A 26221-nucleotide genomic window follows, 5' to 3' on the forward strand; every position below is an offset into this window, starting at 1 on the left:
CTGGAGATCTTTTGAATTCCAATTTTGATTCCACAAAGCATCTTGTGCTTGCAGATAAATTTTGCTTTATTTAAATATTTCACTCATAAATAAAGAAACGCACAAAACGATTTGAAATTTTATTTTATGGTGCAAATTAATTCAGCAGGATAAGAGAACTAGATATTTGAATGCTTCTGTAGGAGCAAGTATAGAAATGTCTACCTTGAAACATTTATATTAAAAATGTCATTAATTTGAGAAAGTCACATACTTTTTACATTCCATTGTAATATGTTTAACTGCAATAAAGAATTTGCAAAGTCATAAAAATTATACAGATTTAAAAACAAAATCCAGACAGACTTTAAATTATAAACATACTACAGATTATTAACTTTTAAATTATTCAGACCAATCTTAGGGCTATTAAGATACTTTGCAAAACAGCAGTCAAAGTTTGGCTGTTTTAAATCACTGTGTAGTATTCAAAATGTGAGGACTGGGTGGCAACCTATGAAATATAGTCTCTTCTCTTACTGTAGTTATTAACATGTGGTTACAGCAATCTGTCTATTCTGCATGGGAGAAACTATCGCTCATAATAAAGCAAGCTGAAATGTGAAACACAAGAAACGCCAAGAGGCACAGAATGGAGACATGTTGAAATGCAGGTGTTTACAAAAGCTGAAGACGTTTTCAGAGATTGGCCATTGGTGCACTGGAATGTTTAATTATGGAAGTCGTGAAAGAGTAAAAAGAAGAATGAGATCACACGACTGTAGATGCTTCACCAGCTGCCATGGTCACAACTTTCAAAGTCTGAAAACAAACCCATAAGATCATAAGTGATAGTAGAATTCTGCCATTCGTCCCATCAAGTCCACTCCGCCATTCAATCATGGCTGCTCTATCTCTCCCTCCTAACTCCATTCTCCTGCCTTCTCCCTCATAACCTCTGACATCCGTACTAATCAAGAAAACTAATCAAGATGAAAGAGGGTATTCCTTCCTTCGTCCAACATTTAAAAATAATTCTGGGAAATTCTACACAAAAACAAGGGTTTATGTAGTTTTTCTTTTGACAACATACAAAAATTGTATGTTAATGAAGATGTTGATTAACCCAAGCAATCAACTACTATTTTATTGATTACTTTAAAATCAAATGGCAAAGCATCATTGGCCCCCACTACTCTTTTCCAAAGTTCTATGTACGATATCTTTCCCTTAAAAAAATGTAGATCATTTACAATGGATAAGATCAATAGAATCTATTATTTCCTAGAGAGCTTCCTCGTCTTTTTTTGGATATAATGGCAGCACCAAGTTTTTGTGCAACAATCCAAATAATTTTTCCAAAAATTACCAAATATGAAGGATAGCACTAGTTAGCTAACAATGAATAGTGCCAATCTCAGCAAGCCAGGTTAAAATATTGATATCAAACTACAACTAGCTCAACATTCAGATGTTCCAAACATCCCATCCATTTGTTATATTCTGCAGTGATTTCTGCAGCAACGGAAATTTAGTTTCCTTGCAAATTTCAAAGATTTATTTTTCCCATGCATCGCTGTATCCTTTAATTATTTTTTTGGACAATGGAAATAACCTGCTATGGTTTACATTACGATATCCTTTAGAATGCTAATTTTATCACCTCTTTACATGAGAAATAATGCTCCATTCTATAATTGAGCCTCTTTAATACTTTCACCCACCCTATCATTACGATTTATTCACCCTGCATTTCTTCAACAACTGCCGAAATACTGCCTAGATAATCTTGTTTCTCTTTCTCGGGTCTGGTGAAGGGTGTCCTGATCTGAGATGTTAACCTCTGCTCCTTCCACAGATGCTGCCTGACCTACTGAATATTCCCAGCATTTTATTTTTATTTCAGGTTTGCAGCATCTACAATGTTTTCTTAATTTACTTTGACCAAGACCATAATACTGAATCCAATCAAGTGCCTTCAGCTCTGACCCAAAAATCAAATCCTGCATCTATTTTGATATTTAATGCAAGTCAATATGACAAGAAAACAGCAAGTTGCTATGCTTTGGAATCTGCTGCCTAAAACGATTACAGAAACAGATTCAACTGACTTTTCTCAGTTGAGTATTGGATAAAATGGTTGTTTGCAAAATAATTTGATCTGCAGGAAAATAATCAACTGGATAACTCTTTTAAAAGGACCATCATAGACATGATGGGAAGAATGACCTTCTGTCATTCTTGTATTTTGCTGTGATTTATCATCACAAATTTATCATATGCAACAATAACTTAAGCACAAAGAATCTGACGATTATAAAAATCACATTGAAAACAGCAAATTGGAATAATTTCTGTGACATAATAAATCTACTTAAATAAACAATTTACGTGCATATCAACAACCCAGATGTAAATGTCTCATTGTCTTTGCAAATTTTCATCGGTAGAATGTCTGTATACTTTTTTCACGTCATCATTGCTAATTATTCCACATCGATGTATTTTGTGCCCATACAAGCAGCATGTTAACTTCCTGGGATATTACAAAAATACTGCACATGAATTAGCTTCTGTCCAAGTACCCGATTAAATGGTGCACAATTTTGAATCATATAAGTGTTTATGACCTCCAAGTATCAAAATCCAACAAAATAAAAATGTATAGATTGAAAGATAAAAAAGTAAAAGTAATTAGGAAACTGACAGCAACTTTACTGAAGATAAAACAAACAGGAATTTGTACCTTTGTTTCATGTCTGAAAAAAGTATTATGTTTAAACTAAAGGGACAGAGAACTGGCTAGACCATTTAATACTGAAAATATTACTAATGCTTCAGCGTAGGAAAGAAAGCGCACCAAACCTCATTTCCCTGGAATTGTCTTTTTCACACACATCAATAAATGAAGCAGATGGCAATTTCACAGGCTGCAGAAAGTCAAATCTGCGCCGGCTGCTGCCATATTAAATGTCAGTTCAATACAAGTACATTACATTTGTTGACCCCTTCTCTCCCAGAAGATGAAGACACTTGGCTACAAATGATTGCCTGGCAACCAATGTCTCATTTTGTTCTCATCCTGTCATCTATAAATGGCTCATCTTAACAGAATTTCACAAAAAGAAATTTTCAAATTAATATTTTAATGCAAAATTCTGTTATTCAAAAGAACTTAATTTAATGTTAAAATACAAATCAGACAACGGATGTAGATTTTGGAATGGATAAAAAACACAAATCAATGAATTATTTACAAATGTCCAAGTTATGAGGAAGCAGAGACATTATAAAACCAAACTGGCAATTTGAAACCTGCACTTAAGGTCAAGCTTTAATACCTCCACCATGAATACAACCTGAAAAGCACAAGGCATGAGAAGGATTTTCATCGTGCAATGCAAATAAGATGCTGTATTAATGTGTGCACAAAAAACTTTTAAAAATAAAATACTACACTAAGGAACCTCCAAAATCAATCATTCCTCACTTCTTCAGTTTTTGTATTATCCTAAAGATTTGAGGAAAAGAGCATAAAATCAGATAATTCATATAAACACAATCAATTTTACAAGGAAATAATCTAAGTAATCCAATGAGTCACCTACAAAAGGTTCATTTCATTTCATCTTCACAGAACAAACATCACATAAAATGTGATGTGCCACTGCACCGAAGTACAGAAACAACTTAAGACAAGAACGAAATTGCTGCTTTACACAATACAGCGTAATTTTCACCAACAGCCATCAAAAGGGAATTGGCCAAACAATATTGTGATTAACAGTTTGTACCTTCAAATAACTAGTGACTCGTTTGGATATTGTTGAGACTCTGATTTTAAAATATTCACATAAAAACTGTAGATTGTTTTTAAATTTCAACCATCCATTTAATATAAAGAACACACTTTTGCTGCTGCTAACTGCAAATGTTGAACGGCACAGCATCTCAGATTTATAGTTAATGTTCAAAATTCATGCTGCATAAACAATATTTCAGATTCAGATTTTTAAAAATTCATTTGAATACACAAAAATTATTTGCAGTAAATCATGCACAGATTTTAAACTTACACATCTCAATTATATTTGTACCTTCTCCAGCAGTCATAGTCAACAGAAGCCTACCATCTAATATGCTATGCAGCACAGAGTGGGTTCTGAATTCAAAGGATTCAGTTTCAAGAGAGGGTAATCTTTCCTGACCTCAGAGACGTCACCTATAAAGTTAAAGCCTTGAGCTTCAAGGACAGAAAATTTCCAGTGAAAGCTTTTTTCATATTAACCTGGCTCCTGAGATTTCCTTCAAACATCTACCGATGATTTATTGCATTAAAAAGCTTGGATTGATCCAGAAAACAAATAGTATCTCAGGTCAGTTTCTCCTTGATATTTCTAACTCAAGCTTTTGCTGAACATTATCTACATCGGGAAAAAAACTCTTGACACCCACCAAGGAAGCTTATAATGATATTCCTCGTTTACTTTTTTTAATTACATTTTAACCCAGCTCAATATTTTCTTAATGAGCCTGAAGAAGGGTCTCGACCCAAAACGCCACCCATTCCTTCCCTCCAGAGATGCTGCCTGTCCCGCTGAGTTACTCCAGCATTTTGTGTCTATCTTCAATATTTTCTTAGCCTTCTAAATACATCCAAATGCATTTCCTCATACATAATTACTTTGATTGACAGGGTGGCTTTCGGCACTGCAGCCTGCCATAAGTCACCACACGCAAGCATAGAATCTCTGCCAAAATATTTTGCCAACTAGAGACCTGTTTGAGCACAAAATCAAAACCAACCCTAAACCCTGATCCTATCAAGCACAATCCAATGACCACCATAAATAAAACATCAAACTTGCGATTATCAAATTCTAACCAGGAGCAGAAGGTGTGTATAGTAATACTCAGCAAATTATTCCAACCTAGATCAAGTAGAGCTGGAACAGCACAGGTCAGCCCCCATACAACTATCACACTGGTCCTTTCCACTTTATTAATGCCCGACGTAGGAAGATGAAATCCGGCAGAGCCTTCAAGGAGTAGAAAGCAAGAAGGAAAGAACACAAGCAGGGAAATAGGAGGGCTAGGACAGTGGCATTTTATTCATATATTAAAAACAAGAGGATACCAAGGGAGAGAGTGGGATCATTCAAGGATAAATGAGGGAATTTATACGGAGTCAGAGGATAAGGATGCGATTCTGAAGAAGAGCTTTGCATCTGTATTTACTAAGAGGTTGGACATGGCAGTTAGCGAGATAAATGTGGGGTACACTAATATGCTAGGATCAACAGGGGTATACTCATATGCTAGGGCATTAGTAAAAATATATATTTTCCAGTCTTAACAAAAAGTAATCGTCTTGAAACATGAACATTATGTCACTCCATGGATATTGCCTGATTGGCTGAGCATTAATCATCCTTCAGGAAATGCAGATAGCCAGCAAATTCTACATTGTATACACTACACATAAACAATTTTAAAACATATAATTTAAATCTAAATTAATATAATTTAATTCTAAAGCACAAGTTAACTTACAAAAAAAATGATTTGGCATTGCAATAAAAAGCAGTGAAAGCAATATCATCATTTGAAACAAAGTACAATATCAGAGGAAATGCCAGAATGAATTGGAAATGACTAACACGTTTCACATCATTTAAAAAAAATACCGGTTACAACCTAAAAAGGCAATAGCCGTCAAAAACAATTATTCCTTCCACCCAGCATCAGTTTCTAAATAGCAAGAGTTCATGTTACTTAATGCTAAAAACAAAGCATTCCTGTCGCACCATTTTCAAAATTAAAATTCAGCTTTGCTCGCTCTAATCAATTAAGCACAACTGTATCAAAACCCTTCCCCAGTTTTCAACAAGTCTGAATTTATCCAAACAATAGATCCAGGCACAAGGAAAACAGAATTAACGGCTGCAATCTAAAACCTCAAAGAATTCTTTAACATTCTTTAACAAAAAGAGATGCAAAGTAAGAGTCCAAGGTATCACAAAATGCTGGAGTAACTCAACAGGCCAGGTAGCATCTCAGGAGAAAAGGAATGGGTGATGTTTCGGGTCACGACCCTTCTTCAGAATTGACCCGAAACGTCACCCATTCCTTCTCTCCTGAGATGCTGCCTGACCTGCTGAGTTACTCCAGCATTTTGTGATACCTTCGATTTGTACCAGCATCTGCAGTTATTTTCCTAAAAGTAAGAGTCCAAATTACTCACCAGTTGCAGAAGAAAGAACCATATTTCCAGATTTCTGAACTTCGTCAAATTTTGCAAAAATTACATTCAACCTGTTCAAAGCAAAGTAATAATGTTACAAGAAGCTAATGAAATTAGTAGCAAATGTTAATTTAAAGCAATTAAATTGCACTTCTGAACAAGGAATATTACTTAAGCCAGAAGCATCAAGAACTACTTCACTTTGATGAAGCAAATAGTGCAACTCAATTTTTTTTATAAATAAAACTTGTTTACTCATGATATAAAAATAAACTTGAAACACATGCAAACTTAAATTTACCATATTTGCCCTATCATTTCAACTGAAATAAATATTGTTTATTCTAAACATGAAATCTTAATCATCCGATTTCAAGGAACAGTAATCTTGAGTCATGAAAAATCATTCCACTGTGCATAATCTTCAGAATTTCCTGAATAGGTAGCTATGTTAACTAACTAATCAGAAATACTGAATTGTAATTACGACCCTATCAATTGGCCTACGATGTATTTAGGTAAGGTTCAAGTCAGCGATTGATTCAGAAGTGGAGATTTCTATTGTGTCATACTGAAGCAAGAATTTCAACTTAGGAAGTATATATGGAGTAATTTGAGGAGGGGGTGGAGGAGAGGAAAAAAAAGAGTTTAGGAGGCTGACGTGTGTGATGGACTGGGCTACATCCACAACGTTCCACAATTTCTTAGTCTTGGACAGAACTGTTCCCATAGCATTCCAATAATAATAAATTATATACTTTTCCCCACATAAATTTCAAGCTAAAGAGCAAATTGCAGATTTTTAGTGAGTTTTGTATTCCGTACAGGTGTCGTCTTGTTATCTGGACAGCTGCAATGCAAGGGTCAAGTGCAGAATGATCCAGTGGATCTCAGAGTTGGAGGCAATTTCTTCTCTGCTCACATGACTTTGAATCTGGTACCATCCATATGGGAATGCTCAACACAGCATTATCTGATATGCTGCCATGCCCACTGAACCCACTTCACCATTTTGTGAAGCTGTGCATACCATTTGTGGATCTTAGTGTCAATAAATCTCTTGCACTAACAATTGTAGTTGTCAATGTCACAGTTTTAACCAATTTACCCAATATGCAACCGTGCAATTCCTTGCATACTATCATAATTGCAAATTTTAGGCCATCATTTTATGACATGTGTGCCCAATTAACGTAGGAAATTTAAGACACAAGATTCCATCAGCAATTTTGGTGCAAAAAAATGTTCAGCCTCTTGTTTTATTGCCAACCTGATAATTTGGATTTTAGTGAAGGAATGGGTTCACAAATGAAGGGTTTTGACCCGAAACGTCACCCATTCCTTCTCTCCAGAGATGCTGCCTGACCTGCTGAGTTACTCCAGCATTTGTGATATATTGGATTTTAGTGAGCTACATAAACATAGCACAAAAAGTAAGGACATTTGTGTTTAGTAGATTATTTCTTTGTTGTAACAATGCTTCTTGGCAATAAATCTTATACCGTTGGAAAGCCTGTTTATTTCCCTTTTAAATGGTGCCACATTTGTAAGGAACATGCATTTGTGGGATGAGCAGCAGAGCTGAGTATGTGGGTTGCGCCCATGAAAAATCTGCCAAATCTTCTCTGCCAATGCCAAACAGCTTATTCTGCCATTGACTCTTGTTTGGTGTTGTTTGGTGGATTGGATGATTGAAGTCTGAAGAAACAAGACATATTGGCAATTTAACAATTTATTCATTTAATAAACAGGAGCCTCAGTAGCGTGTGGAAGAACCATACACAGCCACAACAGCCTGGCACCTCCTCCTCATGCTGGTCACCAGCCTGGTCACACACTGTTGTGGGATGGCATCCCATTCTTCAACCAGCATTTGTCGCAAGTCAGCCAACGTGGTTGTGTTGGTCACTCTGGCACGAACAGCACGCCCAAGCTGATCCCACAAGTGTTCAATGGGGTTGAGGTCAGGACTGCTGGCAGTCCATTCCATCCTCTCCACTCCCAAATTCTGGAGGTAGTCTCTGAGAAACCCTGCTCTGTGGGGGCGAGCATTGTCATCTTGGAGGATAGAGTTCGGTCCCAGACTGTGGAGATATGGGATTGCCACTGGTTGCAGAATCTCATCTCGATATCTCTCTGCATTGAGATTACCTCCAATGATGACAAGCCTCGTTTTTCCAGTGAGGGAGATGCCGCCCCACACCATCACACTGCCTCCACCAAAAGATGTTACTCTATTGCAGCAATCAGCATAGCGTTCTCCGCGTCTTCTCCACACTTTGACCCTATGATCCAACTGCCGTAGGCAGAATCTGGACTCATCGCTGAACATAACGTTCCTCCACATGTTCAGGTTCCAGTGCACGTGTTGCCAACACCAGCGCAAACGGGCATGACGGTGATGGGCAGTCATGGCAGGCCTCCTGGCAGCCCTATGAGACCGGAGATCGGCTGCGTGCAGTCTGTTCCGAATTGTCTGGGCAGAGAGCTGTCAGCCATATCGTCCTGCAAACCTTGACTGCAAATCTGTAGAAGACAGCCTACGGTTCCTAAGTGCTGACATGGTGAGGAAACGGTCTTCTTCGGGTGTCGTCTTCTTGGGACGCCCACTTCGCGGCCTGTCTCCGCGTGCATTGCAACCCCGTTATATGGAACTTGGCCTTCACTTTGGAGATGGTACTAGGGCTCACTCCAAATAATGCCGCAACTTGATTTTGCGGAACACCAGCTTGAAGTTGCCCTATCGCACGGGCCCTATCCAGATCAGTCAAACGTGGCATGCTGATTCTTGGAGCAGACACCTACTGACCACTGTAGCAGGGTCCATGCTCACAGATGCTGCCAATCAGGTGCCAATCAGGCACCTGATTGTCAGCACGTGGGGGTACCAGAAGCTCAAAACAAGAGTCAATAGCAACAGCAGAATAAGCTGTTTAGCATTGGCAGAGATTTGGCAAATTTTTCATGGGCGCAACCCATGTACTCAGCTCTGCTGCTCATCCCACAAATGCATGTTCCTTACAAATGTGGCACCATTTAAAAGGGAAATAAATAGGCTTTCCAACGGTATAAGATGTATTGCCAAGAAGCATTGTTACAACAAAGAAATAATCTACCAAACACAAATTTCCTTACTTTTTGTGCTATGTTTATATAGCTGGTTGTAGCTTTCAGCTGCATCTTGAACTTCAATATATACTTTCACCAATAAGTTATCAGATACAGATATTAGCAGCTTAACACAATGAGCAGGGTCCAATAACTGAACTTTGCAGAATGTCTGAATAACATGTACTTTTTTTAGGAAAGGAGTGATCATGGACTCAATTATCTTCCATAGATTGGTGAAATCCAATACCTATCTTCGGTTAGCCATCAAGTTCACACAGAACCCTCTACTTGAATGACCTTTGGAACAACCTCACCCCCTCAGTCACATTGGCACAATGAGGTGTTCAGTGGCAGATTAGGTGTTTGGATCAGTATCTTCTTTGGCTGCAATGGAGAGCCAGGTCCTCTTCCATGCTCAGACATGCTTATGCACTCCACATTGCACTACTGGACGACCGTACTGATCCTGACTCTCAGTATGAAGAAGGGTCTTCAGATCCTTTTCTCCAGAGATGCTGCCAGACCCGCTGAGGTACTCCAGGTTTTTGTGTCTATCTTTGTTGAATTATCGGTTAATTTCCTCTGCCCAGTCTGCCAGAACAGTCTTTCCATGTTAGAGCAAGCAAGTTTCTACCTCACTTAGGGTTGGAAACCCATCAGCTACCCTCACCTGGCTTAGCCAGCCTGTCAAAGCTTCAGCTTGGGATGTGGCATTATCAAATTCAACAGCTGCTTGGAGCCACAGGTGAGCGCCGAGTATTAGGAAGTCTCTTCGGAAGATGAAACAACGAGGCACAAAATATTGCTAACACCCTTATTTCAAACTTCTTTTGAACAAATGAGAAGTTTTTTATTTTCAAAATATTGCAGAACCTATCCTTTCTTTATATTACAGTTCCACTAGTTAGTTTTAGCAGAATTATCTTCCTCTAGCATTCAACAAATAAATATTATAGTCCTTCTTATAAATTGATACTTCCCTCTAGGCCAAATACAATAATGTGTCATTGATTGACTTAACCTATGGCACAATCTGGCCTATACAAATATGCAGAGAAATAACCTTCATTGTCAGAAGCAGAGACGAGAGCTGTCAGCACCTACTACAAACCACTTTACTGATTCCAGGAATACAAGCACTGCTGCAGTTACACATCAACTTTTCCCATCAACTCAATTACGTCTACCTAGAAAACCACAAGCAAAGCTTCACATATCACATATCTAGCTGAGGAACGCAAGCATCGGCTGACTGCGCTCATAACCCTGCATTGCATTGGTATATATATATATAAAAGTGACACTCATTGAGCAAGTATGATTAAATTAATAATTCATCAAATTTGGGATATTACTGCAGTCACCAAGACAGAAGGAAAAGGCCCTCAAGGCATTTGGTAGCATTAATATGCCAATCAGAATCTCGTGGGTTCCAGTCCAGTTCCAGACCTTAGCACAAAAGCCTGGCTCAATATATCAATCCAGTTGAAGGACCTCTCTACGTGTCACATCTGCTTCCTCTTTCAGAAGAATTTCAAAGGAGTGATTGCTTGTCTGGCAAAATAGAGCACAAGACCAGGAACATGCTGAGGTGAATAATCAAACATCTGGCCCCACAGGGCGGGTTATGTTTAGGCTAGAATTGCAGGAATGCCATTAAAGGTGTGCAACCGGTCAGGGACCTGGAACATAGTGAAGTACCAGGTTACAGCTTGAACAAGAGACTGGCAACATAGCTAAGTGGTCACCAGAGCCAAGAGTCAGAAGCATAGTCAGTTCTGCAACCAGAGCAACAGACTGCAAAAGTTGGCTATGATGTCCAGTTGGCCCAGGTGTGCAGTTAGATAGTGACAACTTTAATAACAGAGGAAATATTCAGCATCTGCTAGTGCTGAATCCCCAAAGTTGTTGCCAGGAATTCAGCCTTTCTCTCCAGGCTCTGCTGGTTCTACCAGAGAAAATAAGCTGAATTGGCAAGAACATCAATTATTCATGACTTTGCCTCACTGTAAAATCCAATGAAAAACATTAGATACAGGTAGTCCAAATGTTAATTATTTCACTTAAAAAAAAAAAAATCTTCCATTGCACATTGCTCACAAATAATCTAAAAGCTTGATAGTTTTGGCAGATAGCAAAGATGGGGTGTGGTTTTGCCAGCTGTCATGTGCTTCCTCAGCAGTTTTGCGAGTAGGGCTTGTTCTGACTTGCCCTTCTGATTCAATTATCGTGCATGACATCAATCAAGGATAGGATGTTCTCATCCATCTCGTTCTACCTTCCAGATCGAATGAATGTTAAGTGAATGCAAAGGGTGCATGGCTCACTAAGCAAAACAAGGCTCGTTGTTTTGATTAGAAATGTGCAGGAACTAATCCATATGTTGTCTGGAAATTTTACATTAACAATAAAACATTTTATTTGCCTTCATTGCTGCACCCAATCATGATTTCTTACCCTTTAACCTCTATCAGGAATTAACAAAGTAGTGATAACTGTTACCTTTATAACAACCCTAATATTCTCCAGTTTAAGATAACACAATAGGATTTATGAAATAACATTACAAAAAGTTACAGTGCAATTACATAGCTTGCAGTTATATAGGGGCATCACAGTCAGATTATACGTCACAGAAAAGACCCCCTTGGCCATGATGCTTATCTACACTAATCCCATCTTCCTGCATTCGGCCTATATCCCTCTAGACATTTATTTTTCAATCACCTATCCAAATGGCTTTTTGATGTCATAATTGTATCTCCCTCTACCACTTCCTTTGACAGCTCGTTTTACATAACTATCACCCTCAAAGTGACAAATTTGCCCCACAAATCTCCTTTAAAATATCTCCCCTCTCACATTAAACCTACATTTTCTCATTCTAGACTCCCCCATCCGAGGAAAAAGATACCAACTTTCCAGGACACTACCTATGCCCCTCATAATTTTGCAAATGTCTATAAAGCTTCCTCAGCCTCCTGCATTCCAAGGAGAATAAACTCAACCTATCCAAGCTGTCCTTATACCTAAAGCCCTACATTCCAGGCAACATGCTAGTTAAGATAGACGCAAAAAGCTGGAGTAATTCAGCAGGACAGGCAGCATCTCTGGAGAGAAGGAATGGGTGGTGTTTCAGGTCGAGACTCTTTCCTACGTTAAATCTATTCTACTCAAGCTTCATGCAATGTGGCGATCACAACTATAGACAATACTCCAAGTACAGCCTGATGCTTTGTACATACACAACATAAAAAATAGCAATTAACATTTTTTTAAATAGTGATATAATTGTAAAAACAAAGAGTTTGATGCCTTCAGATGCATAAAAGCAAAACAGAAAATATATACTTTTTCAGTGTAGTGGGAACCATTAAATCATCAGCTAGGATGGATATTATTCACAGCATTAGAAGACTACTGCTCAAATTCACAGTTGATGGAAAAAAGAAAACAGCTGCCATCATTGTTTAATATTAAGATGCCAATTTGTGCAAGCAGCCCATCAGACTTTGATGTTTAAGCAAAAAAGCATTATTTGACTTTGGTTGGACCAGCTAACTTCATATAATGAACATTAACCCTTCTTTCTGGAACAAATCTGAAAGGTGAAATTCATTAAGTGCTTGATTCAAACACACTTCCCGCTATTAATGGAAGATGCGACTCGTTTTGCTGTTAAGGAAAGAGTTTCTCTTCACAAGACAATACCGCTGACACAGCAATCCAAAACAATGCCTCAGGTATCAGCTAAGACACATTTTTGTGTATAACGTTATGTTTACACATATGACAAATAAGCTTCTATGGATCTGTCCCTCATGATAGAAATAACTACTTCAAAAGATTGTAAATAATGTTAAAGTCAAATAAAATTTAAATGTTTTCTTGGACAATCCATGCATTCTCATGCATTCACAAAACAAATATTCAGAACTTATAACCAAGCAAAAAGGTAAATAAGCACCAAATTAGTTGGAAACTAAAAAGAACGTTCTGATATTGTATCACAATGATAGATTTATAAAATTACAAGATCAAAAGCATATGAAAGCTGTGAATGGAGCGAGATAAGAACACCTCAGCTTAAACTGTGATGTCTACGCCAGTAGCAAGGAAAGATAACATTTCACTTTTAAGCAAAGATGCAATTCTATGAGACTCGAATACAATGATCAAACTACAGCCAATACAATCAATGTTCAGTATGCTGCCACACTGCCTCCAATGCAATCAAATCTGTCAAACTGTTTACAAGAATCCAAAATAGTAATCGCTTAGTAGCAATACTATTAGTAGTAGCCAAAACTGAGCAGATTTTCTACTCGCATCCCTGTATTATTGGTGATATTTAGCCAAGTAGCCCCATAAACATTATGTTTCCATGCTAACACTGTGCTTAGGAAGGAACTGTAGATGCTGGTTTACACTGAAGATAGGCACAAAATGCTGGAGTAACTCAGACAGGCAGCATCTCTGGATAGAAGGAATGGGTGACGTTTTGAGTCAAGGCTGAGCGAGGGTCTGAAGAAAGGTCTCGACCCAAAACATCACCCATTCCTTCTATCCAGATATGTTACTCCAACATTTTGCGTCCGTGCTAACACGGGACTGAGGTGGCTGTGGCATCTTCACTCCTGTTAGTCCTGCTTGCCCTGTACTGCTGGAGTGCATTTCAAGGGACATTAAGAGTAAACCATAACCTTCTGCAGGTTTTCTAGCTCACAGGCTGGGAAGCCTGCTCACCAAGCTGGCTTCAGCTTTGGGTAAGCAGCCCCCATTCAAATGAAAGGGAGAAAAAAACAGCTGCCAGGAGACAGGTAAGTAGATATCGTTTCTTTTTTTAATTTAAGCTTGTTTAATGCTTTAAAGTGATTCAGTGTGTGTACATTATTTTTATTTTCTGGGCAAACCTCACACAAATTTAACTAGCCAGCCAGATTTAACCATGTCAGCCAGCTTTGACAGAGGCAAACACTCACTGGCTAACAAGGTGGTCCCATGAACAGGCAAAAGGTACACCCTGTGCAGTACATAGCCATACCAAGGTGCTGGAAACTCAGTTCCCAAAGAAAGATCACAATACTCTCAGAAAACAACATGACACAGGCAGCTAACAACTTTGGGACAAATGAAAACTAGTAGTTTGGAAATTATTACAGATCAAAAGAACAATATCAGAATAACAGGACTGCAATGCAATTAGCAATGAGGAGAGGGGGAAAAAAAAGCAAAAAGGCTTTGGCCCAAAAGCAGCCATCATTTCCTTACCGTGACTGCGGTAGCCCCTTTTTATGAAGATCTGCTCGGACCCGTTCTCCTACATGTTTGTAAATTTCCACTAAACTATTTATTGCTGCATCACGGACCTGACATAAAGGAAAATTCAATTATTAGCAAAGAAGCCATTTATTATACCTTTCCACTTGAACCATCAATTCAGCAATACACAATAAACTTATCTCTCAGATTTAAATAGAAAAGGAAAGAAACTGGAAATACTCTGCAGGTCAAGGATCATCTGTGGAGAAAGAAGTAGAGCCAATATTTCAGAATCCATGTTTCACTGTACACAGATGCTGCCTATCTTGCTGAACAGTTACAGCCTATTATTATTTTAATATAAAAACAAATTTCCAGCAACTGCAGATATTTTGCCAGAACATTGGAAAACTTTTCATATAAAGATCTAATCACACCTCCCTCAATCATAAACTGAAATTGTTTCCCAACATATCATAAAAATGTAAGATAGACACAAAATACTGGAGTAACTCAATGGGTCAGGTCGCACCTCTGGAGAAAAGGAATAGGTTTTAGGCCAAAGTAATATCAGTGAAGAAAGCGAATGGTATGTTGGCATTCATAGCGAGGGAATTTGAGTATAGGAGCAGGGAGGTTCTGCTGCAGCTGTACAGGGCATTGGTGAGACCACACCTGGAGTATTGCGTACAGTTTTGGTCTCCTAATCTGAGGAAAGACATTCTTGCCATAGAGGGAGTAGAGAAGGTTCACCAGATTGATTCCTGGGATGGCAGGACTTTCATATGAAGAAAGACTGGATAGACTCGGCTTGTACTCGCTGGAATTTAGAAGATTGAGGGGGGATCTTATAGAAACTTACAAAATTCTTAAGGGGTTGGACAGGCTAGATGCAGGAAGATTGTTCCCGATGTTTGGGAAGTCCAGAACAAGGGGTCACAGTTTAAGGATAAGGGGAAAGTCTTTTAGGACCGAGATGAGAACGTTTTTTTTCACACAGAGTGGTGAATCTGTGGAATTCTCTGCCACAAAGGGTAGTTGAGGCCAGTTCATTGGCTATATTTAAGAGGGAGTTAGATGTGGCCCTTGTGGCTAAAGGGATCAGGGGGTACGGAGAGAAGGCAGGTACAGGATACTGAGTTGGATGATCAGCCATGATCATATTGAATGGCGGTGCAGGCTCGAAGGTCCGAATGGCCTACTCCTGCACCTATTTTCTATGTTTTTCTATGTTTCTATACTGCCTCACCTGCTGAGTCACTCAAGCATTTTGTGTCTATCTTCGGAGTAAATCAGCATCTGCTGTTCCCTTCTACAAACTAAAAATGTAGTTTGTTTTGCTTTAATTTTTTTTAATAGTTAATATATTTATCCAAATTTAGGCACTAATTGGGCACAATAACAAAAGCCAGATACAATTTAGAGCAAAAGAAGACAAAGTGCTGGAGTAACTCAGCGTGTCAGACAGCATCTCTGGAAAACATGAATAGGTGACGTTTTGAGTCGGGAAGCTTCTTCAGACTGATGGTCTGCCGATACAATTAAGAGCATTGTAAATGTGCAATTATTTCAGCATCCCACAGATGGCACTGTGCTGCACCTACAGTATCTCCAATCAGCCAACAGATGGCTCTTGTAACTGAGCAGTTCCAAACCTGGAAAAACAGCCTCATTAATAACAAAGCAGAAGGTACTACACAGAACTTAAATATAACATTCTACTCTGACCACCAAACATGTCAACTTAGAATTGCATAATTTCCCTAAAAGTGGCGTCAAAAGGTAGACAGGGTGTTGAAGGTGTTTGCTGCCTGACCCACTGAGTTACTCCAGTACTTTGTGTCAATCTATGGTGTTTGGCATACTGGCCTTCATCAGCCAGGGCACTGATAGTCCTGCTCTCATGCAATAATTGCTTTTCTAAGAAACCTTGTGTTATAGAAAACCACATTATAAAAACAACTTGGGGGAAAAGGGGGTTAGGACCTACAGTTTAAAAATAAATGTATTTTTAATAGATACAAGTTATTGATTAGCAAGTATGTCAAAGGTTATGAGAAGGCAGAAGAATGGGATTGAGAGAGAAAAATAGTCAATCATGATTGAATGGTGAAGTAGACTCGATAGGCCGAATAGCCTAATTCTACTCCCATGTCTTGATTTTTATTTTTGTTACAATACTGGAGACTGCATGCAACATTGTTTAATACAGTATCCTTGCACAAATGTCAATAGAAATTATTCTTGTCCATCTCCATTGTCACCTGTGGCGAAACTTCCAGAACTATTAAGGGACAATGGTGTCTGATGGAAATAGTTTATTGTCCCTAACTAGTTTCTTTCCTGCTTGGCAATTTCCAAAGCAACTATTGGGATGTTATTTTATCATTTAATATATGTTGGTGAGGCCAAAACCCAGTGAATTGTGGAAAACTCTAGTCAACCTGCTATAAGAAAGATGTCATTAAGCTGAAAAGAATGCAAAGAAGATGTATTGGAATGTTGCCAGAACTCTAGGGCCTAAGTTATACAAGATCAGGTAGGCTGGTACTTTATTCCTTGGAGCATAGAAGACCGAGGGATGATCTTATAGAGGTGTATAAAGTCACAAAGGGAACAGATTATAATCAGAAGTGTTTAACTACAGATCAGAAAATGAAAAGAAACAAAAATGCACAGAACAGAAGAGCAATAAAAATTAAATCTTAAACAAAAACTACTCAGTATTGATTGAAATGCAATTACTACAAATCCTCATGCAGTTTATTTTTCTCAATCCAAAATCAAAGTTTATTACGTATATTTGTTAACTTTTGATAACTATTGCAAATTGGGGAATAGAAAATCAGAAATAAAAGTCAAGATAAACCCGAGGTGAATCATTTCCATTTAAAAAGCTGACTGCTTACCTGACTGTTAGGATCTCCTAATAAATTACAAATATGGGGTACGATTTTGCTCAGAGTTAAACTGTGAGCTCCGTAGCTGGAGAGAAAAAAATTGTTTAAAAACACATAAAATGTACTGAAATGAAAATGATGCAAATATTATATATATTCTATAGCCAGTTTTATTTATACTTACGCATTTAACGTACTAATAAGGCAAAGGCAAATTCCTTCTCTGGTTCGGAAATTTTTGTGTTTAAATCCTCCCAACATTCGTTCCCAAACATACTGCAGGAAGTGGATAACAATTTTCCATCAGTAGAACAAAGCACAAGTATTATCATGAATAGATAAACATTCAACATTTAAATTTGCCAGCTGGAGATGTTCCAAAATTAGCTGGTTTTATTTAAAGATGAAAACTTACTAAAAATGTGAACTTTGTTTTAAAACAGAGGTACTCATCTGAAAGCAAGTTAACACTTCAAAAGAGAGACAGTCAGGCAGACTGTAATGCTTATAATGTCTGCAGTCATCAAAAACAAAAATGCTTGCATCCACTTTATTGGTTTACTTGCAACAACCACTGTACCTTTAACAGAATTAAATGACTTGCTATTTTTTTTTAAATAAATAGAAAGCAGACACAATATTGGTTCATCCCATTAGCATTGGCTGTTACTAACTTCAAAAATAAACCCTCACAAATATCAGAGAACCAATGTAATACAACAGCAAGAAAGTGTCATTTTTAATTATGTACCTGTGGGGTAGCAGACAGCTCCATGATCTTCAATAAAAGGCTCTGATCTTGTTCTCGCACTTGATCCTTAGCATCCCCTAATCGGTCTATTAAATTGGGTAACACTGCAGAAACAATCATTTTTTTTGTAAATGGCGGAATAATTAGCAGACAAGGTAGATGCCTTCTTTTACCTTAAAGTTACAGAACATTCGCCACATTATATTAAATATTTTGGTTTGCCTACACCATGAAAACATACTGTAAAATTAGAAAATGCTGGATATAACAGTTGTAGAGGCAATATTTTAACAAATCAACTTTGAAACATTGACTCTTTCCGTAGAAAATGCTGGATATAACTCAGTTGTATAGGCAATATTTTAACAAATCAGCTTTGAAACATTGATTCTTTCCCTTTGCTGCTTGACCTGCAGAATGCTGTCAGGATTGTGTTTTGATTTAAGAAAATCAACAATACATGCACTGTTGCCTGAAGCATATACAAATTAGCATACACTGTAATGAGAAAATTGTGGTGAAGGTGCTATTGGTATGAAAGGTTGTAAGGGGTTTCTGCGCCGAGCTTTCGCCCGACCTAAGGTCCCTGTGCCTTGCTCTGGTCCCTCGACCAGGCCGCGCACACTGGTTCCCCGTGAGTGGTTCGACCCACTCACCCCCTACGGTTCTAGACACTGGACAGATGCAGGAGCGTTGATAGTGCAGAAAAATTCAACCACACCAGATTTGAAGACCAGGGTTTAAACGGAAAAAGGCTTTTATTGAGCGCTTGGGACTATGGTACATGAATGCTTTTACACAGTTCTATAAGACATATACTGAATTACATGAATACCTTGACTCTGAATTATAAACGCACAGTTCTATAAGACATATATTGAATTACATGAATACCTTGACTCTGAATTATAAACGCACAGTTCTATAAGACATACACTGAATTACATGAATACTTTGACTCTGAATTATAAACACACAGTTCTATAAGACATATACTGAATTACATGAATACTTTGACTCTGAATTATAAACGCACAGTTCTATAATCATATCATATCATATATATATACAGCCGGAAACAGGCCTTTTCGGCCCACCAAGTCCGTGCCGCCCAGCGATCCCCGTACATTAACACTATCCTACACCCACTAGGGACAATTTTTACATTTACCCAGCCAATTAACCTACATACCTGTACATCTTTGGATAAGACATATACTCGACTGTAAGATGGGGAATGTACGACACATCGCAAAATTTGCCAACACATATTTACTTATACACCCACGTTAATTAAGCCTCCCTCCCCTCTACACTAAAACTATGTCCAGGATGTGCAGGATCGGGGTACATGCTCACCATAGGGCTATTACTAGGGTTACTGGCTATTCGTGCTGCTTCTCCGCTGTTTTTCGTGAGGGTCGTGCTTGTTCCGTGTGTTTCTTCCTTCCGTTCTTCTCGGTGAGTCTCCGTTCTCCGTGCCGTGTTTAACCCAAAGAATCGTGGGCAGTTATACTAATCCTGACCCGTCCTATCTCCCGCCAGATCTCGGGATCTCTTTGATTCAAAGATAGGTTTCGAGTTTTCTCTTTGTTCTGCGTTATGTCCGGGGTTACCGGTGATGGCTAGACGGTCTGTTAATCTGTTTCTCGTTGGGAGGTGATGGGTTTAACTGGTTTCCCATCACCTGCCAGGTAGGTTTCTATGGGCTATTGTGCCCCCTTAACGGGATTAACTGTGTAGGTCGGCTTGGGGCATTGTGAGTATGCTGATGTCAGCGCCCCAGTGTCTGGACTTCGACCTGGTTTCGCGGGTTTCTGCACGGCCAATATCCATCCATTGTTCTGGCCGTGGCTTTGCAGAAACCTAGAGACTGGGCTGTGGGGTTTTTGCTTTTGTGGCTGGTCACGAGGTCCCGCGACCATCTTGGGACCCACGGATTGTGACATCCCTTGGTAAACTGACCGCAGCCTTTCTCCGCTATCAACCCCAGTCTCCCGTTTAAAATGTCCAAACTGCAGCTCTTTGGTTTGGTGTTGATTGCAGAATGAGGGAAAACTTCTCAAATCTTACATCTTTTAAGTTCATCACAAAGGAAAGGATCATTGAAAAATTGTTACAAAATTAAACCACCACAGAAATTAGAGACTATGCTCGACTGCTTCTTACTCTAGGTCAAAACTGATCAGCAAGAAAAAGTGATATACCTGTTCCAATGTGGGCTTTAAAGTGATCCTGAAGGCGTGAAATGAGGCTTGATAAAATGTCGATACCAAATAAAGCAACCTGTATGAAAGAAAATAAATTTTCCATTAATGTTCTATCAAAGCACCTAAATAAGGAACTGTAAGCAGTTGAAATTAAGCAGCTGAAATATTTTGTGACTACAGTAAGGAATGGTGCTTAAAAATAGGATAACCCCAAACAGGTTCTGAACCAGGAAGGAAACTGCAGGGTTGGGAAAACCGGCACGTAGTACAAGTGGTCCAAAGCTGCAACATTTGTTAAAATGTCCAATTTGAATCCACAGACATTATTGATACATCCGGCAAAGAAAAAGGGATGTTGGCACAGCAACACGAGCTTACCTGGCTAAAATAAATTACCCCATCATGGCAAATGAATCAAAGTGAAGTGACTAAGTGACAGGATGAGTTGAAGGGCTGCAGGGAAAATAGGAGGTGGTGTAGGAAAGTTGGATTGTTGTTCAGGAGGCTACCATGATACTGCGGAGCCAAACGGCCTCTTCCCGAATCATGACAATGTACAATCACTTTCTTCTAGATTAAAAAGTAATCAAATAATTTACTGCTGAGGACTGATGATGCAACAGACCTCCCGTCTGGACTACTGCAACAGCCTCCTCTATGGTTCACCCTCAAAAATCATCAACAAACTCCAACACATCCAGAACTCCGCTGCCCGTCTACTCACCCACTCCCCGATCCGTGACCATATCACCCCCGTCCTTTACAAGCTCCACTGGCTCCCCATCCCCCAGAGAATCCAGTACAAAATCCTCCTCATGACATACAAAGTCCTCCATAACCTGACCCCATCCTACCTGACTGACCTCTTCCACAGACACACTCCCACCCGTACCCTCCGCTCTGCTGCTGCTAACCTCCTGTCCCCCCCCCCATCCGGACCAAACTCAGATCCTGGGGGGACAGGGCTTTCTCCATCGCTGCTCCCACCCTCTGGAACTCACTACCCCACATCGTCAGAGACTCCTCCTCACTCACCACATTCAAAACATCACTGAAGTCTCATCTGTTCAGCACTGCCTTCAATCACTGACCGTTACCTCACCTTCTTTTTCCTTTTCTCTTCGTTTACTCATTTATCTATTTATTTTCTTTTATGTTTTAGTAAACCTTGTAAAGCGTCTTTGAGTGTTAGAAAAGCGCTATATAAATGTAATGCATTATTATTATTATTATTATTATTAATGTCCATATCACATAACAAATTGTATTTTTACAATGCCATTAGGGCTAACCTGAATAGAGTATTCAAGGATCCATAGGAAAGCTTTATCCATCTTATCCTATTTTTCAGATAATTTAAAACTACTAAACTAAATCTAGTGGCCCGTCAGGGTTCAAAGTCAGCATAGTTTTCTCTCAGTTTACTATCCTTCTGCTATAATGCTTTCATACCCAACTTTCACCTTAGTGAACAATATAGTGATTACATCTCAAAAAGTACTGGAGTAGCTCAGAGGATCAAGCAGCATCTCTGGAGAACATGGATATGGTGCTTGCCCCGCAGAGTTAATCAAGCACTTTGTGTTTTTTGATCAAGATTCCCAACAGCCGCAGTTCCTTGTGTATTGTAATTACATTATCTTCATAAAACCGTTTTTGCCATCGAATTGAGGGGAACCAAAATGAGAAGAGGTGATAGAGGCAGAGAGGTGAAAAACAGAGAGCGGATGGAGTGTATTTAAATCAGAAGACAAGGTGCCTCAGCAAGTGAAGGTAGTTTGAAGAAGGGACCCGACCCGAAACATCATCTATCCTTGTTCTCCAAAGATGCTGCCTGACCCACTGAGTTATTCCTGCACTTTGTCTCCTTTTGAACTTTAAAAACATTCTTCATGGTTTGACAGAACATTGGGATTAAATCATGATTATCCCATTGCCAAGGAAATCAGTAATACAATATAGTCATTACAACTGAGCATAGAGACAGACATACGTAGATTTTAAGATGCAAGTTTATTGAAATACAAAAGGTCATTCAAATATATTGCAATTCTTTTCCATCAACAGCTGATGGCACTGCAGTGCATTATGGGTAATTACAATGACCAGTTTATCATTAAGAAAGCACCTTTGTTGCGAAGAAATCGACATTAAACTGATCCTATTGGAATTAAAAATATTGTGTCCGATATAAAAATAGCACTAGGAAAGATGAGAAAAATTCATTGTCAGTTAAAAGTGTGATTGTTTAGCCTACCCTCCCTATAAAGTTAAAATTTTGGCAACTATCCTTATCTTGGGGTTGTGGGGCTGTTCAATGAACGAATGGTGAGAACAGCACTGCTAACACCATTACAACACTTTCGCATCACCTGGGCGTAAGTCCAGTTTCTGGTGCAATTTTTGGAACCTTTCATTTATTAAGTGACAATTAGAATTAGTATTTGAAGCAATATGTAACTACCCCATAGCTGTAAACTGTGTATGGACTATTTCAAACATGTGAAACTAGAATTAAATTTGTAAGACAGAGTCAAGGGAAATGAATAAATGGGATTAAGGACTTTATCATACAGATTGATATTCATAAAGATTACATATAGTTCCTGCCACAACACGAGTACTCTCTACAGGATTACGAAAATGTTGCAGGGATTGGAAAATTAAACCTGAAAGTGGATCTATGCAGTCCAAGAAGTTGAAGCAGCCTCCACAAACAACCAAACATTCGTTCTCTCTCAACTTGGCTGCAGTGTGTACCTTCCAATACATCATAGCAACTGACCAAATCTGACAAATCCATAAACTGTGCATCTATGTACACAGGTGCTTCTTTTGAGGAGCACCACCTGCAAGTTGTCCTCCAAGTTAGAAACATAGAAAATAGGTGCAGGAGTAGGCCATTTGGCCGTTCAAGCCAGCACCACCATTCAATATGATCATGGCTGATCATCCAAACTTCGTACGGACAAGCACCCGCAGTCAGGATCGAACCCAGGTATCTGGCGTTGTAAGACAGTAGCTCAATCGCTACGCCAACATGCTGCCCATTTGCAACAATTAACAAGAGTAGATGCATTTCTTAATGTAACATTCATGTCTGCAAGTGTAGGAAGGAACTGCAGGTGCTGGTTTAAACCGAAGATAGGCACAAAAAGCTAGAGTAACTCAGCAGGTCAGACAACATCTCTGGAGAAAAGGAATAGGTGATGTTTCGAGTTGAGACCATTCTTCAGGCGTCTCGACCCGAAACGTCACCTATTCCTTTTCAACAGAGATGCTGTCTGACCCGCTGAGTTACTCCAGCTTTTTGTGTCTATTTGTGTCTCCAAGATGCTTTCATGCTTACTTCCAACAGAATTGCAGCTTATATTTTGAGTCAGGGACAAGTTTTGACAATGTTCCAAACAGACTACAGTTATTTCCCTTATTCTGTCACAGAGCATCGTCCAACCAATTGAGGCGAAAGAGTAAATCAACCCCATTATTTATTTTCAGTATGTCACACCTATTTCATCCAGCAGCTGGTTGCTGGCACAGGGTTACACTAAATTTACCAACAGTTCAGATTCTTCCCAAGAATAAACAGTCACAATTCAAATGATGGCATTGTCCATTAGTTCAAGCTTATCGAATTAAATCTCATTCAGATTTTTTTAAAACAGTTATTAAGCCAAGCACACTACTGAGGGTAGGCTAGCCTTAACAACTGTAAATGAAAATCAAAATTGCAGATGCGGAAAATTTGAAGTAAAAATAGAAAATGCTCAACGGATCAGACAGCATCCGTGTCGAATCTCCGTTCGCGCTACGGCCTAACATCGTGGAGTCGGCGGCCTCCAGCTGGGATCGACCTTGAAAACTCCGGTCGCAGGGCCTGGACTTAACATCTCGGAGGCTTCGGCCGTGGGCCCTGCAGACCGCAACATCGGGAGTTCGCAGGTCCCTGGCTGGCGACCGGCTTTCGGGAGCTCCAGCCTTAGCAGCTTCAACCGCCCCGAAGTGCGAGGTATGATCAACCCGCTCGCAGGCCCTTCATCGCCCTGCGTGGCTCGGCCGCAGCACTTTCCATCGCCCAGTGGGGGTTCAAGACTTTCATCGGCCTGCTTGGCTCGGCCCTGGGACTTTCCATCGCCCGGTGGGGGCTCAGGACCTTCATCGGCCTGCTCGGCTCGGCCCTGGGACTTACCATCACCCGGTGGGGGCTCAGGACCTTCATCGGCCTGCTCGGCTCGGCCCTGGGACTTACCATCGCCCGGTGGGGGCTCAGGACCTTCATCGGCCTGCTTGGCTCGGCCGTGGGACTTACCATCGCCCGGTGGGTGCTCAGGACTTTCATCGGCCTGCTCGGCTCGGCCCTGGGACTTTCCATCGCCCGGTGGGGGCTCAGGACTTTCATCGGCCTGCTCGGCTCGGCCCTGGGACTTTCCATCGCCCAGTGGGGGCTTCAAAAAGTTGGGAGCCTCGATCACCTCGTGGCACCACGGGAGAAGAAATCAGGAGGAGATAAGACTTTGCCTTCCATCACAGTGAGGGTGTGCCTAGAGCAATCACTGTGATGGCTGTTTGTGTAAAAAAAAAAAAATGTGTAAAAATTGTATCTGTGTGTCCTGTGCTTTTTGTTCTCTACTGCCGGACCCTGACGTGAAAGGACGCTGGCGTTGTTTATTCGCCGCTTCTCCGTTAGGATAGTTTGTCTGTTTGTTTTTATGTTTAATTGTTTATGTAAAGCGCTTTGAGCACCTGATAAGGCGCTATATAAAATAAATGCTTATTATTATTATTATTATCTGTGGGAAGAGAAATAGTCAATATTTCCAGTCTGGGATCCTTCCGTAGAACTGAAACAAACAAGTTAGTTGAGGTAGCAGAGTAGATGGAAGACGATGGGTGAAATAAGAGGGTATTTGAGATCAAGGTCTTTTATTGGCATTGGATAATTGTCATGTGTACCACTAAAGGCTTTTTTTTGCATGCTATCCAATTAAATCAGATTATACTCTACATAAATACAATCAGGTTAGACACAAATGCAACAGGTACAGCTGATAACAAAAATATCAGGGTGCACAAAGTAGTTTTGCAGCATCGTATTGTTGCAATTCAAGTCCAATATCTGCATGTGATAGGTTGGAAGATTGGTACCACACAAGCTTATGGAAGGAATATTTAGAAGTTTGAGAATGAAGGAATTTGTCTGATTTATTGCTAACATTGTATAGACTATGCAAGGCTATAACATCTGACAGTAAAAAATAGACAATTCTCTTCCACACTGCAACAAAGAACAAATTATCTAAAGTTGGAGAGTAATGTGACAAGTCCTGATCCAACATGTCTGTCAGGGAATATTCGGGAGTTATAGGGTTATGTAGATAAAGATTTTTTTTTATTTTTAAATCAATCATGAGAAATAGAAGAGGTGTGCGCATACCTGAAACATTAACTTTTTCTTGTTCCACATGTACTGATGTTTTCCAGCATTTTGTGTTGCTATTTCACATTATGAACTGTTATCATTGGAGGTAAAATTGTACTTTGTAAAACCATTAAGTAAAAGAAATGTGACCTTTCTAGTATTAAAAATGCAAATCCCATCAGGATCAACAATCAGGGATCTCTGAATCAGAAAATACTAAAACCTATGCTACATCTGTTTTCAAAATTTGTTCAGAATCAAATGCAGCCATTTTCTTTGAATACGATCTAATTTAATCCAACAACTGTAATTTAAGTACATGCATTACAAGATACATGAACTACT

At 39.4% G+C, this 26221-nt stretch overlaps 1 protein-coding gene and 1 non-coding gene across 2 annotated transcripts in view; one reads left to right on the top strand and one right to left on the bottom strand.

Annotated features, from left to right (window-relative positions):
* The window catches only part of clasp1a (cytoplasmic linker associated protein 1a), a 179052-nt gene that overhangs the window by 123580 nt on the left and 29251 nt on the right, over positions 1 to 26221 (bottom strand). Inside the window, exons 3-8 of the mRNA XM_078403342.1 lie at positions 20455 to 20533; positions 18248 to 18351; positions 17681 to 17772; positions 17506 to 17581; positions 14606 to 14703; positions 6224 to 6294 (exon numbers count right to left, since the gene is read on the bottom strand). Of these exons, the coding sequence (XP_078259468.1) occupies positions 6224 to 6294; positions 14606 to 14703; positions 17506 to 17581; positions 17681 to 17772; positions 18248 to 18351; positions 20455 to 20533 (520 nt within the window). The remainder of the gene's footprint in view (positions 1 to 6223; positions 6295 to 14605; positions 14704 to 17505; positions 17582 to 17680; positions 17773 to 18247; positions 18352 to 20454; positions 20534 to 26221) is intronic.
* LOC144596413 (U4atac minor spliceosomal RNA) lies at positions 22742 to 22868 on the top strand. Its single transcript, XR_013547606.1, has one exon. It is a non-coding gene; the product is annotated as a U4atac minor spliceosomal RNA (small nuclear RNA).

Source organism: Rhinoraja longicauda, chromosome 8 (genome assembly GCF_053455715.1).
Source record: "Rhinoraja longicauda isolate Sanriku21f chromosome 8, sRhiLon1.1, whole genome shotgun sequence".
Lineage (NCBI taxonomy): Eukaryota > Metazoa > Chordata > Chondrichthyes > Rajiformes > Arhynchobatidae > Rhinoraja > Rhinoraja longicauda.